Source organism: Strigops habroptila, chromosome 11 (assembly GCF_004027225.2).
Source record: "Strigops habroptila isolate Jane chromosome 11, bStrHab1.2.pri, whole genome shotgun sequence".
NCBI lineage: Eukaryota > Metazoa > Chordata > Aves > Psittaciformes > Psittacidae > Strigops > Strigops habroptila.
In genome coordinates, this window is record NC_046360.1 from 23,287,300 (window position 1) to 23,302,460 (window position 15,161).

The window sequence follows — 15,161 nt, forward strand, 5'->3', positions numbered from 1 at the left end:
GAAAGGTAATGCAAACGAGCACTTTTCCTGTATTTTATCACAGTCCAGCTCCTTTCCCTCCCTCTTTCCCAGAGAAAGGGAAAATGAGGAGCTGGGGGTTTGCTGCTTTTTGTGGTGAGAGTTAACAGTGGACATATCTGCAGGCTTAGGAGGAGCCCTATGAAGAAAGAATTTCTGATGGTAATGCATGCAAACAAGTATGTAGATGGGAGAACATTATTCATCAATGAAAGCTGAAGAAGTTTTCATTTAAAGGGGATTAACCTAAACCCCTTATAGTATTCCTGCTCTCTTTGGAACAGGAAATTTTCAGCATCATTTTTCTCCCAGGCTTAGAGCAAACTTCTAGAAAACTTTTCGAAAGACTGTCTATACCTGAACTCCAAATTATTCTGAGCAAGGACAAAGGGAAGGTGTAAAACCTGAGCCTCACTGGTGCCTATAGCATGCCACCTTATATCCATATAGAAGAGGGCTCCTTCATCCCTATGTGATTTCCCTGAGAAACCGGCAAACAAAGATTAGTGCGCGAAGCAACACGAGGCACATCATCAGCCCCTTCTCCCAGCCCAGATTCCTCCCATCCAGCAATGGGAAGAGGAAAATGCGGGGATGTGAGGATGTAATTTCCCCGTGTGCAATACACAGCAGCTAACTGGCAATAACATCATTTCCAGACCCACCATCCTGGAGGTAGCTCAAGAGCTGCCATTTGGATTATCTTTCTTTCCAAGGCCGCCTGTGCTTTGGTGTGGGGTGATGCTCAGTTCTCTTGATTTTGTTTTTAAAGCCCTAGTAAAATGAGTAGGAGTTTTAATTTTTGTTAATATCTACAGTGGATTTCATAGCGCTGATTTATAGCTGGTCCCTGATGATGTTTAGTACCCAGTGCCTAAGACTGTATAAATAAATTACATAAAAATGGATTTGTGGCATCATTAGCAGCACCCCCATTCCGAGGGGAGCCTCCAGTGAGCCTGCGTGTCTAATCAGAGCTGACAAGGAGCAGAGTTACACACTGAGACCTCCAAAGCTAATGGGCCTGCTCCAGATTCAGCTCCCTGTTGTGCTGGTGTAAAGTTGGATAGCCTCTGACTGCAAGGGGGTTTTATACCAGATTTACTCTGTGTTTACACCTGTGCACCGAGATCAGCATCAGGCAGCATGCCCTAAAATCCTTAGAAGCAACGGAAAGACGTGTGCTGACTTCAACAGGCTCTGGATCAGGCCTTGATCGTTAAAATATAATCTGAGTTCAGAGTGCAGAAAAGAAATTACGTGCCTGCTATTGTAGTGAAATGCTTTCCGAAGCAAGCATTAGCAGTATGAACACGAGTGCCAGATGAATTAAGCTGGCATTTCTTTTTTTCAGCTCCAGTAGGAGAGGATTGCTTCTAAACAACTCACGCCTGCTGTGTCGTGTCTGGAGTCGGAGCTGAGCGGAGCCGCCGGCAGGGCACGTGTGACAGGAGCCGCAGTTGCAGGTCTGGTTGTGCTCAATTCCCCTGGTCTTCAGGGTCAGCCATGCACAGAAATATCAAGGCAGAGACAGAGCCTGTTAAAAGCTTTGGGGATTATTTTTTTTAAACTCCCCTGGCTCCATTTAAGCCTTTTTCTCCAACCACTTCTGCAAACCCTGTCTCGCAGCTCAGACGAGGCAACCTGGGGTGTGATGCACCTCTGTTTTGTAACACCTTCCTCTGATTGCACTGTGCTGCCAGGTGAATCAGAGACCTGCTGGGAATGGAGATGCTAATCTCAGTTCCTGAGAGGTGCACAGCTGAATTCACTGGGGTTAGCACAGTTATTCTGGCCCTTATTGTAAGAGGGCTGAGGATCTGTGATTTAACCTGCTGGCAGCAGCAGCTGCCATGAAGTCTTAAGAGTCTAGTCACAGAAGTGGTCAGGAACTCTGCCTTTTATTCCTTCTGATTGAAAAACCAGTCCTTCTGGCCAGTACCTAAAGGAAGTATAGTCAGGTAGTTTATATGCTTTGGGGTTTTACCTTTAAAATCTCCTGAGCATTGAATCATTTACAATTAGACTTGATCTTAAGGGTCTTTTACAACTTAAACAATTCTTGGATTTTTTTTCCCTGGCAAACCTATGCTTCTCCATATAGTTTTACCTGCAAGTCCTTTGTCTATTAGATTTCAGAGTGTGTCCAAATTTTATTGCCTAAGAAGGTGCTTGCATAGAGGTTTTCACAGAGCCTTTGGGTCCTTGCAGCAAAATAAGGCAGATTTAGACCCAGAGGAGCTGTTGGGAAGCTTGCCTGGCTTAATGATTAACACCTTGCAGTGCTGCGAGAGTACGAGGACAAAGAGACCTCTGGACTCCTGAGCTCTCCCAGAAGAAGACAGCCACTGGCCTTGCACTGAAACACATCCATTTACTAGAGGGAGGATTAACTCTCTCAGGTAATTTGAATGGGTCTGTGATCGAGTGTGTTGCTAAGCTGCTTCAGCCTCCTGGCACCCTGTCTTAATTGCCAGCACCATAATTACCATGAGCAGAAGAGATGCAGATCACAAGGATCTTTGATCCTGAGAAAGCAGCACTGAACTTGCTGCCAGTTAACAGAAAGAAGGAGAAATGCTGGGAGGGAATAGATGCATGTGTGCTGGCAGGGGCTGCCTTTCCTCTGTCAAGACAAGTGCCTGCCCTTGAGCAGTTGAGATCTTTCTGTCCACATGCAGATCTGTTGCATATAATGCTAATACTCAGTGGAGACTAGCTCAAATATAGGCTTTTGCAGACATGGCTGGCAACTTTGCCTGATCTGAGGTCTTATTTGGGCTTTAAATGTGATTTTAATGGATAATAGAGGACTGAAAAATAAAGGCACATGAAGCCTTGTGTTAATTTGTTGTTTGGTTGGGAAACCTCATTCCTTGTTTCTCTGTGGCCACCAGCAGTAAGGGATCAGGCAGCCAGCAAGCCTGTTGTTTCTCCTAAGTCCATGCCTGATGCTGCAGGGACACATGGGGCAATGTGCAGCCAGAGAATGACATCAGCATTTGGCTGGCATGAGGAGGGGAATTAGCGTAGCGAAAAGCTGTTCCACCCAGACGCCCTGCTCTCTCCAGGACAGAGAACATCTTCCATAGTTTGGAAAGGCATCAAACACTGAGCAAATAGAAATGGTGGCTTGCCAGTGGCAAATGTACAGTGATGGAGAAGCTGGCTGGCAGGGCTCACCTTCCCTGTGGGAGGTGATGGGATTGCAGGGAACCACGAGCTGACAAGTAGTTCGAATGTGACACTGCCTTTGCCTCCCACCTGACTGGGGAGAGGTTTGAAAGTGCTATTGATATAGCACCTTAACCTAGGGGAAACAGGAGCTAGAGCTCCATGGTTGATGTTTTGCCCTCCCTGCGCTCTCTGTGTCAGCCCTATCTATTCTGCTAGCAAAAATGCTCACTTTCTTTTGCAGGTTGGAGGGTGCCAGTGGCTCCAGCTCTTGAGGCCTTGCCAGTGTTGGCAGAACGTGTCCAAGCCCACCCCACCGAGCCGATTGACTCAGCCTGGCCACCCTGTGCAGCATGTCCCTCCGCGAGCACGCACTGTCCCTCTTCCGCAGTGCAGTGGGCACTGTCCGGCCAGCTTCAATGCTGAAGAGGGCTTTGAAGCTCCAGGAAGATGGGTGCCCTCAGCTGCTGGTGGAGGGCAGGGCCTTCCCAGTGAAGAGGAACCTGTACCTGGTAGGTTTTGGCAAAGCTGTGCTGGGGATGGCCGCGGCAGCAGAAGAGATCCTGGGAGACCACCTCGTTCAGGGGATCATCAATGTGCCACTGGGCATCCAGGAGAGCCTGCAGCGAGCAGGAATGAAGTAAGGGGGACCGTGCCTGGACATTTTTTGGGGGGAGGCTGACAGATTTATCCTCTGGAACGTTGCTGTGACCCCTTCAGTCCGTTCCAGCTGCTCTTGCTCTGGTGCCCACCCCATCCACTCCACTACACTGGTTTTCAACCATCATCACATCCCATTGGCACCAATGACACAGCCCATCTCTTGTGCTGGATGTGCTGCCTCCCCAGCCCTGGGGAGGAGACATTCAGCAAAGGCTACCTCCTGTCCTGGTCACTCACTGTGCACCTCGGGTGCACAGGCCTGTTTCCCTGCTGAGTGAGAGCCTGGCTGCCTGTGTAGGTGCACATGTCAGTGGTGTGATTGCCTCTCTTACCTCACCAGGGAGATGCTGCTGAAGCCACACAGCAAAATCCAGGTCATCGAAGGTGCAAAGAACAACCTCCCGGATGCAGAGGCTCTGAAGGGAGCAGTTGCCATCCAGGAACTGGCAGAGGGTCTGACTGCAGATGACCTGCTCCTTGTGCTCATCTCAGGTAGTGTGGGGATCCCAGGAAATGGGCTCTGCTGGCGGCCATCCAGCTGCCTGCCCACATGGCAGCACTGTGCTGTGCCAGCTTTTTCAGCACTGACAGTTGCACCTCTGTCATTTCTGCTCTCCCTTCTCCTGCCAGCCTTTCTCTAGGGATGCAGCAGGGGAGCGCATGGAGCTGCCTGCTGCTGCAGTGAACATGCTGCCTCCCAGCACTGTCTGCACAGGCTGGGTCCTGAGGTCACATCACCACTGTGAGATGACACTTCTGGGCACAGCCTGCCAGCTGCTCTCACTCCTTGGCAAGAAGATGCTTTCTTCCTGCCCCTTCCTTATATCTGGGGATACAGACTTGGAGAAACAAGCACTTGGTGGACTTGCATGCTCCAAATTTGTACACGGGTGCAAGTCTGTAAGCTGAGATGTGGGACTTACCCTTCCCAGGCCTTTGCTACTTCCTGGCCAGTGGAAATGAGCCCCCCAGGTTCCAACACAATGAGCTACACACCTTGCAGGGTTAGCCCTGAACACCTCCAGGCCCTGGCTGCTGGGTCCAGGGCTGTGTGAGGAAGGCAGATATTGTGCATCAGAGGGATGCAGTGACATCACCCCAGCCTGAGCTCAGCTGAGTGAGTGGGTGCCACAGGTCAAAAGCATGCAGGGGCTTGGAGCAGCTCTGGAGAAACCCCTTGGTCTCTGCTCAGTGACTGTTCCTCTGTGGATGCTGGAGCCTGATCTGGTGCAGAGAGAGTAGTGGCATTAGGCAAACACCCAAGTGGCTGGAATCTAGCTGCACTTGCTGGCTTCCTCCTGTTCTTTGGCTGCAGGAATCTCCAAGAGACTCCTCAACCCTCCAGGGAGCCTGTACAGGATCTCCCCGTGGCTGCGACTCCCTATGCATGTGCACTCCCACACAGCAGCCGGTCCCCAACTGCTCCTGCCTCTCAGCTAGATCCCTGGCTATTGACTGAAACACAGGCATTTGCATTTGTTTTTCTTGCTCATCATGTTTTATTGATGCTGGTTTGTCTCAAACCTCTGAGCAGGCTTTGCCTTTTGACAGTAGCTTTCAGCTGTACTTCTGTGCATGCTCATTCTCTGCTCAGATCTTACTCCTTTATACTCTGTATTTCCATCCATTCCACTTTTCCTTTGGAACCTACCTTCTTTCTGCATTTCCAGTGCCTGCTTGTGTCAGATGACTCACTAGTAGCTCGATGTAGAGGGGATAGTAATTGGTGGCCCTTCTTTGTTGTCCCCTCGCCACTGCAGGCATGCAGCGAGGTTTACACTGCCCAGATGAAATGTAGCTGACTGCAGGCAGTGCAGGACAACTGTGATTAAAACCCATCAGTGAAGACTGACTTCCCCAGAGATGTTAGCACAGTCCCCACTGACTTTTGCCTTCTCTCTATGCACTCATGAGGGAAGAGGAAAAGCCCAAGCGTCGAATAGCCTTGCTTTCGTTCTGTCCTGTTCCTGCTATCCTGATGTCCTTGCCATCTCTTCTGCATCCTAGGAGGTGGATCAGCCCTACTGCCTGCTCCCATTCCTCCCATCCTCCTCAAAGAGAAGGAGAAACTCACAAAGATGCTGGCTTCCCAAGGAGCTGCCATACAGGAGCTGAACATTGTCCGGAAGACTCTGTCCTTGCTGAAGGGTGGAGGGCTGGCCCAACTCTCATATCCTGCACAGGTAATGGAGGAGAAGCCCCTGCTTGCACAGAGATCACCCATCAGCCCCTGAAATAGGGCTTTAATCAACTGACCTAAGCACTTGGAGGTTTTTCTCCTCACTGAGCTAACAGCCTTTACACACTGTTTTGGTACTCTGGCTCAGATTTCACCAAGGACCCAAACTCTCAAGGAGACGGAGATGAAAGAGTCAAATGTCAGACTTGGCATATGTTGGCTGTCCCATCACACCACTCTGAGCGGACCCCAGCCCTCATGCTGCAGGCGCTTCCAATGTGCTGCTGCTCCACCACAGTCTTTTTCAGGCAGAGTCCAACCTGTGGCTCCCCAGGGGCTGTTCCCAGCACATGCCATTGCTGAACCCACACTAGGTTATAAATGCACTGACAAGTGCAGTGTCACGGGTTACATCTTCCAATGTGATGGTCCAGCATCAAAGGATATTGTAGATTTGTGGGTTCAAGGGCAAGGTGACACTCACAGGACCATAAACCAAAAGATCTACCCATTTCCATCTACTTTGACGTGAGGGTGGCACAAATGTAACTCAAAGCAGCACTTATGCCAGGGCTCTTGCATGCTCTGCCTCCCACAATAATCTGTGGGCATTTCTTTTTGTAGGTAGTGAGCCTCATCCTTTCTGATGTGATTGGTGACCCCCTGGACATCATAGCGAGCGGCCCCACTGCTGCCAGCACCCACACTGTCCAAGACTGCCTTCAGATACTCACCAAATACAACCTGCTGTGCAATCTGCCCAAGTCAGTGGAAACAGTCCTGTCCAGCTCTCCCACCAAGCCCACTGCTCCAGAAGACTTCTCCCACGTTTGCAACATCGTCATCGGCTCAAACAGCCTGGCTCTAGACAAGGCCAAACGCCAAGCTGAGGGCCTGGGCTACACCACGCTGGTTCTGAGCGCGGCAATCTGCGGGGACGTTGGCCGTGTTGCCACGCTGTACTGCCAGCTCATCCGGCTGCTCTGCCTGGGCTTTGCTGGCCTTGGAGAAGGGCCCCAGAGTGACGAGGTGAGGCAGAATCTCCTGCAGCTGGTGGCAGAGCTACAGATCCCAGGTTTGGACCTTGCCGAATTTCTACAGGCCCTGCGAGGATTAGCGTCTAAAACACCAGTGTGCATCCTGGCCGGCGGAGAAACCACAGTCCAGCTCCAAGGAACTGGTAAGGGAGGGAGGAACCAGGAGCTGGTCCTGCATGTGGGGCTGCAGCTGCACAGGGCACAGGCCATGCAAGCCAGCAGCTCCCCAGGGAGGTGTGAGATCATCTTCCTCAGCGCTGGAACAGACGGGCAGGATGGGCCGACGGAGGCAGCAGGAGCCTTCTGCAGCCCAGAGCTGGTGACTGAGGCACTGCAGGAGGGCCTTGATGTGGAGGCTTTCCTCAGCAACAACGACTCCTATACCTTCTTCAGCCAGTTCCAACGTGGGCGTCACCTCCTGGTGACAGGCTTGACAGGCACCAATGTCATGGACATCCAGGCCATTTTAATTAGAGCCACGGAGAGATCCTAAGAGCTCCCTCTGCAGATATCCAGATGCATTTAATTAGGACCAGGGGTAAAGGAAGGCATCAACACTGCAGACAAATGTAAACTTAAATTAGGGCTCGCTTTTGAGGGTGCTACTATCTTTGACAGAAATAGTCCACTAATTAGGCACAGGAGTGGATGTCCACCGCAAAAGCAAGCACTTGTAATTGGGATCAGAGGGAGATAAGAGGTCACATTACGGACATGGAGGCCGGATTTAACACTACTGCTGAGAACCACCACTCTTGTGACTGCTTCAACTGTAGTTAAATGATGTGAGGAAATCCAGGCCATGGTAGGGCTGCCAGGGAGAGCCCTCACTGCGGCTGTTGCACCTCAAGAGCAGCTCAGCAGTGGGCTTGTGCAGGTTCACAGAAGTGCACTACAGCAACCAAAGGATGTAAAAGCAATGGCAAAGCCTGCCCAGCTCAAGGCAAGGAGGTGCTGGGGGAACATGGTGGGAAGAGGACACCCAGCACCCACTCCAGTGCCCTGCAGCTCCTCCCGCACCAGCATACCTCACAGAGACCTCAAACCCAGCATGATGCATGCCAAGCAGTGTAGCTAAGGGGCACGTTGGCAGAGAAGTGTTTGGTACTGGACACATGGCAAAAGCAGCGACAGAGGGTGGTGTACCTTCACTGGGCAGCATAAGGATGGGGATGGCCGAGGTGCAGCGGTGAAGCCAGCTGAGTGGGGTCCTCCTTCTCCAGCCTCCTTCCCTCCGCAAGGACATCTTCCCTGCTGATCCCTGTTGGGAGAGCCTCCGTGCCAGCAGCATGTGTGCTGTGAGCTTCCACGGTCTTGTTTTCCAACTGCCTAGAAAATAGTCATGCATCCAGCCTGAGCCACTGACCTTTCTTCTGCGCTGAGGCAGAAGTCGCTGTCACTCTGATTAACTCTGCTAATTCCACAGAACAAAAGGCAAGGAAACCTTCACGCTCAGCTCTCCTGACCCATGCTGCTGAGCTGATCAAAGGGCAAAGCTGCTGGAGCTGTGCTCTGACAGGGAGCCGCTCCCCCGCATGTATAAGGATGAGGTGGTTATCACAGTTTCATCACCTACTGCAGCACATATGTGGGAGAGCAGAGATGAGCTGGGTTTCCCAGGACATGGAGCCCACAGTGGGGCTGGATTTCAGAAGGGTTCTGCCTGTAGCAACAGGCACAGTGATGGTTTTGGCTGGATATTCAAAGGACTTCAGCTCAGCAGCCAGTATGACCCAACACGTCCGACTCTGAATGTCTGCCTGATTGTTACAGAGCCTAAGCGGGAGCTGAGCTCCTTTGAAAATCCAGCCCTAATTTAATAGGACACGCTTGACTCAGACTCTTTGCAGACTCTGTGTGGCTGATCTCATCTCGTGACATAAATACACTGTCGCGCCAACACTGTGAGTCGTGGTGTCTCACTGCAGTCGTTCTGCGCCCTGCTCCAAGATGGATCGGAGGGTGGATTTGAGGAGGATGCAACACCTCCTGCTTTGGTTTCGAAGCCAATCTCTAACAAGTAGGGATATCAGCAGGACCATCATGGGGCCTGGTATCGATGCCAGGCTGGCAGCTGGACTGTCTGGGCCACAGCCCAGGCGCAGTGTCAAGGCACAGGCCTGGGGATTTCAAAACCCTGGTCTTATCCCGGTGAGTTAAACTCATCCACACATCTCATTTGTCCTGTGAGTCTGAAGGTCTTCTGTAGCATGCCTGAACTTGCTCATGCTGGCAAACAGCTCTGAGATCTGCTGGGGAAAACCTGCCAAGTGTGATAGAACTCGCTGTGCCCCTGTGATGTCAGGTGGTGGTTGCGCAGGAGAAACTGCTTTGTGCTGTGTGTTTTTCTCCAGAGGTTGCTGGCAGGTCACCTCCTCCATGCCCAGCATGCCAGCACCGTGGGGCACTAACATGTGCACTGATACAGCCAAAAAATACGGGCTGCGGCCAGGATAACAGGCTAAAGCTGGCTCCAAAATATTGTTAATGCTTCCTGTCCAGTTCTGCTCCAGTGAAATCCAGTGTGACTCCAGTTTTGGGCTGGCATGCCTGGCACAAGGGTCACTGGCATCTCCAGCCAGCCTGTGCATGCTGTCACAGGGCCACCATACCCTGTGCTCTGTGCCCTGCCTCACTGCTGAGCACTGTGCTGGTCCTTGGAGCTGCTGCTTGTGCTGCATCGCTTGTCAAGTCCAGAAGACCTTGGGTGCCCGTTTTCTGGCTTCTCCTGGGAAATGCCTACCACATGTACCCTGTCCTTCCCTTCAGAACAGTGGCTTTTCTCTAATGATTAAAAAGAGTTTGTGCTGGGGAGGAAAAAAGGCTAATGAAAGGTTTGTTGAAAGGATGGAGCTGTTTGAAGTGCACTTCACATCTACATTTGCTTGGGTTTTTGTTCTTGTCCCCTCTTCTAGCAAGGGGATAACAGGACAAGGGGAGATTGACCAAGAACACCCAGGTTACCAAAACACTTTTCCTCTTCTGATGCTTCTGCCTGGATAGATTGAAACTCCATTTCTGAGGGATTCCTTGCGTGAACCCTGTGCATCTTCTACCTAGGGAGGAAAGGAGCTTTGGACTGCGTGCACCCCTCATAAGCAAGGCACATGTTTATTCCTATGGTCAATGCGCAGCACAGAATTGCCCGTTACTGCTCCAGCCGAGAGCCAGCTCCCTCTGCCCTGCAGTCCCTTTGCTGACAGCAAAACACCCCATGCATGACCCAGAACACATTTGGGCTGCACTGGTCAGGATTTGCAAGGATTAGAGATAACAGTTGCCTCTAAAGACACAACAGCATCGCTTACCTGCCAAGTAACAATGCACCTCTGGGCTGTCGGAGCCTGCCAGCAGTGATGAGTTTCCCATTGGGAACTTGAGTGAGTCACAGCAGCTGAGCAGGGCTTTGGGCTTGCTGCGCTGTCCTGGATGGGATATTGGCATCATGTGAGTGTACCCAGGCAAATGAAGAAACCCAGAGTGCAACCGTGGTCACTCACACCGAGAGGTTCCAACGTACAGGCCGCGCTGGAACCAGCTCCATGCCATCCCGGCTCCAACGTGCTTGTGCCTGGGGAGGCAAGTCACAGACAGAGTGAGGACAGTAAGAGCTGCTTGCTTTGGATGCTCTCAGTCTCTTCCCTCTTTAATGGAAGGGCAATATTCTACACCAGCCAGCCTCCAGGAAGGAGGGAGATGGGTGGAGATGGCCAACAGCTCCCTGGCAGGGGACACAGGGGCTACCACTGGGGAAAAGCACACCCTGCTGCTGGGCAGGGAGCAGGGGAGTAAACCCTGGATGTGTTTGAGGTTGATTTGCGCTCCTAAGCACACTGCTTACAGCCAAACAGTGCTAATGGCCAGGAGAAGTAACAGCGTTATTAACAGCACAGGCTTTTGGCAGTAAATTAAAAATCCTGGCTGCCGCCCTTGGCTCTGCTCTTGCCTCTTAGGAGACATTAATATCACAGCTCCCCAGCATTCCCATTATCACTTCATTAAGGATCCAATAATGATAGATGTGGATGGTTTTATTTTCACGGAGCCTGATTAATGGCTAATATTTCACTAGGTGTTAAGGGGGTCCTTCCTTTATGGAGGGCTGGAAGGGGGCTGCCTTTCATCTCCACAAGCCACAATTCTCACTACTTTCGCTAATGTGACAGATTTAACACAAACCTTGAAAGAGCGGCTGGAGCCTCTTGAGAAACTTTGAAGAGCATCGTGCTTGGGGCAACACTTGCTGCTGTGGCCATTCCCAAGCTCCTTTCTCCTCCTTTTCTTCCTTCTCCTCTTCCCATGTCCTGCTGGCAGCACCTGCTTCCAGTGTCTGCACCCAGATGCTGTCACCCATCTCCTGGGATAGTTCTGGTGCAGAATCAGGCCTGCCCTTGCAAGGTGGTGCAATGCAAGGAGTGGGCTTGTACTGGCCTCACCCCAAAGCAGCTTGGGACCCCTTACCTGCCCCCAGTGAGGGCTGCAGTACAGGACAGAGCCTGGGCTGAGGCCAGCGGCCCTACTCCAGCACCCCAGAATATAGCTTTGGTGGCTTCCCCGGGGCTGGCTCCATGGCACAGGGGCTGTTCTCCGCCGTAGGACCCTGGCGTATTGCACGGCTTCAATCCCTATATGAAGTGGGATGTATAATCACATAGGAATAAAAAGCCATACAAGACAGCAGGCTGTGAGTTGCTCTGTGCTGGCCAGCCCCTCTGCAGTGCCTGCCACAGACCCTGCTGGGATGGGGCTGGGCCCTGGGAAGCCCCCCCCAGTCCCTGTGCAGGGTCCATGGGGAGACAGAGGAGCCCTGCATCAAACAGAGAAGAGAGGCAATATTTCAGCTAGGAGGAAGCATGGGAGGCCCCAGAGCCACTGGAGAGGGAGCCCTGTGGGTGTCAGCACTTGCTGCCAGCTAACGGGGGCCTCCCACCCCAGTCCCCCCCCTTGGAGCCGAGACAAGACTTACCCTGTGGTACACCCACACCTCTCCCTTCTGCCCATCCCCATCCTGAAGCATCACCCTCCAGGGGCTCCTCCAGCTTGGGGACTCTCTGCTTGCCAACACCATTGTCTCCAGGGCTTTATCAGCTCAGGCAACCCCCAGCACCATCAGAAACGCCTGCCCCCTCCCCGTGGTGGTCAGAGCATCCTCTGCTGTCTGACCAAAGATTGCCCAGCGGGTTGCAGGGAGCTGTCAGCGACCGGCTGTCAGAGCACAACCCCCCTGGCAGCCCATTAGAGCAGCTCCCGCCTGCCTGCAGGAGCTCTTGACAGGGGCCAGGCAATGGTGTGAGCACGGATCCTCTGCTGGCAAGGTGGATGTGGGTGGAATAGAGGCAGGGAGCTATTGCCCCCAAGAACATTTACTGAGCAGCCTTTTCCCAGTGCAAAACCTGGAGGGTTTGGCTGTCCACATCAGCATTTCCTAAGCTCTCACCCCCCTGCTCCAAGAGCTGTGAAGAGGCGAGTGTCGAGCCATGCCACTGCCATGGTTTGGGAGGATGGAGGGGTCATCCCTAGCCTGGAGGGGGCAGCCCCGGCTCTCCCTTGGCCGGGTTGTGCCACAGCCATTGCCAGATGAAACACTGGCTCTTCAAACACCACAAATCCTGCAGCTCCAGGGGCTGGAGCCAACCAAAATCCCAAGCAAACCCATGCAGGAGGTGAGCGGCAGTGACCACACAGAGTGAACTGGGCTCAGTGATGGTGCCACCGGGTCCTTGATCACTTCTGAACTGGTTCCAAACCGGATCAGACATCAAGGGATCATCATCTGATGAACTGTGCGAAAAGACCTGTTTGTGAATCACTGTGCCCAGGCTGGGTAAGAACACTGCCAGTGCTGTATTTGGGACTAATTACTCTCCACGTGCATGTGAATCATTAGGTATAATTACCCTAATAAATAAAAGGAAGATAACTCCAGTCTCTCACCTAATCTAGCACAAGCAATTTTCGGGGCGAGCTGTGTGAAGTAAAACCAGGAGCGCAAAGTGGAGAGCTTCAAAACCTGGTCATGCTGTTCATTGCTCTTGCAGCAATCGAAGCTGTAAAGCAGAGGTGGAGGCTTTCCCACAGGTCCCCACTGGAGTTCAGTGGCAGAGGATTAGCCATAGAGAGCTCAAGTTCGGCTACAACAGGGTTGTCCCTTCCCAAGGCAGCATCCCACCGGAGCACAACTTCTCCTGACAAAAGTTTCCCTGATACAAAAATGCCACCAGGTTAAAAAAAGGATTTATTTTAGGGGGGACAAAGGGGCAACAGTTACAAAACCAGTCTGACTTTCCCCTGGGAAACACTGGAATAAGAAAAGAAAAAACAAATGCACCCCACTCAAAGTTGACATTTTGAAAGGAAGCAGCAATTTTCTTCTCCACTTAAAATGTCATCACAGACTTTTGCATCAAAAAAAAGCCTTCCCTGAGTGATATTTTAGGAGGAAATGTTGACTTGAAACCAGAAGGAAACCCCCAACCCATGCAATGAAATGCTTTGTGCTGCAATGAGACTCCTTGCAGAGAAATTGGTATTTTTTGCAGTAAAAAAGCCCAAAATGGCAAGCGATTACAGAACTTCTGCATATTGAATTTCCCATGGGACAAACCTGTCCTTGAGGAAGCAACGCTTTGGGCCACTCCTTGCCAGACCTGCACAGAAAAGGATGGAGCAGCATCACTGCCCTGCCTGGAGGAAACAGCATCCCCAGTATGGGGCATGTTTTCTCAAAAGCCCTGCAAAGCAAAGCAAAAACCCAGGAGCAGAGACTGGTTGTGTCCTGGCGCTGGCAGGTGAGTGGTGCTGGCTCTGCGCTGTCCCCACAAGATGCCAGCACAGGAGCTGCCCCTGCCCAGTCCCAGTGGTGGGGAAGATGCAGAGGCCAGGGGATGCTGCGGCCAGGGCACTGGGCCCCGGTGAGTGAGAGCAGGGTTTATCCCACCTCCTCCAGGGCTCCCCACAGCCTCCACAGGGAGAAACAGGATTTATTGTGACTCATGGGAATCCCCAGTCGCTCCTCAGGGAGCAAGAGGATTGTGGCTTGTCCCTCTTCTGCCTGCAAGAAGGGCTGGGCTCTGCCTAGAGGTGCTCCATGAGATCCGGCTGTGCTGTGCCATGCCATGCCGGCGGCTCTTCTGCTGGGTGGGATTTAACCAGGAGCAATCTGTGCTTGGGCTCTCCCAGGCCACAGTTATTGCTGCCTGGGTTTGGGGTTTTTTAATAAGCTACAATATGAGAAGCCTGCACGGGAGAACAGAGGGATTATTGGCAAATATCACTTCCCATTTGACAGGCTTCGAGGGGCTTTAGCCATGTGGGTTGACTGGGAGCGCAGAGAGGGACACAAACCACCAGGCTGGGACAGAGCAGGGCTGAATTCTTTTAACAGAGGGCTAAGCAAAATCCCACAGACAACAAGTATCCTCCAGCCTCCAAAGGGGTGGGAAGGGCTGCGGAATCCTAATTAGCTTTTTGATATTAATGAATTGGCACAGAAGGAAACAAGCCGGCAACAGCAGCTGGCACAACTCCTGCTGCCACCTCCCAGTCCCAGCACAGGGCTGCCCACACAAGGGCTTGGTAGCACACCCCCTGGGGGGGGACAGCCTGAGACATGGGGGCTCAAAGGAACAGACGGACACACACCACCATGGGAGAAGAGCTGCTTAGGCTCAGTGGCACAGAGAGGATGCAAAGCACCCAGGATGCTAGGACACATGGCAGGGCATGCCACTGTCCTGGTCCCCATCACCACAGCTCTCCTTGGGAGATGCCACTGCCTGCACAGGGACACCCACCTTGCCAGTGGCAAGAGCAAGGCTGAGTCACTTCATCCTCAGGTGAAGCCAGCAGCTCAGGGATGGGGCACCCCATCACTAGCGTTGCTGATGGATGCCCACTGGATTGGAAACCTAAAACCCAGCAGCTGGAGGCACAAGGTGTCAAGTCCTTACACTGGACATCTCTGCCTAGTTAAGGTCTCCAAAATCCTCTGGGGAATCCAGCAAGCACACCAAGAGCAGCCATGGGTGCAGAGCCAGGGTCCCATGCCAGGGATGCTGGGAACATCCTGCAATATTAATTAGCACTGTTAG

General features: G+C 52.2%; 1 protein-coding gene and 1 long non-coding RNA gene across 3 annotated transcripts in view; one reads left to right on the forward strand and one right to left on the reverse strand.

Moving 5' to 3' along the window:
• The window catches only part of GLYCTK (glycerate kinase), a 15,361-nt gene extending 5,445 nt beyond the window's left edge, over positions 1–9,916 (forward strand). For both annotated transcript variants that reach the window (XM_030500460.1, XM_030500459.1), the window contains 6 exons: positions 1,373–1,484; positions 2,302–2,420; positions 3,437–3,832; positions 4,196–4,347; positions 5,863–6,038; positions 6,659–9,916. In XM_030500460.1, the coding sequence (XP_030356320.1) occupies positions 3,546–3,832; positions 4,196–4,347; positions 5,863–6,038; positions 6,659–7,564 (1,521 nt within the window). In that variant the 5' untranslated portion in view covers positions 1,373–1,484; positions 2,302–2,420; positions 3,437–3,545 and the 3' untranslated portion in view covers positions 7,565–9,916. The remainder of the gene's footprint in view (positions 1–1,372; positions 1,485–2,301; positions 2,421–3,436; positions 3,833–4,195; positions 4,348–5,862; positions 6,039–6,658) is intronic.
• LOC115614125 lies at positions 7,545–11,745 on the reverse strand. Its single transcript, XR_003993635.1, has 3 exons — positions 10,380–11,745; positions 8,218–8,400; positions 7,545–7,628 (listed from the first exon to the last, which is right to left on the reverse strand). It is a non-coding gene; the product is annotated as an uncharacterized LOC115614125 (long non-coding RNA).
• Positions 11,746–15,161: the final 3,416 nt, after the last annotated feature.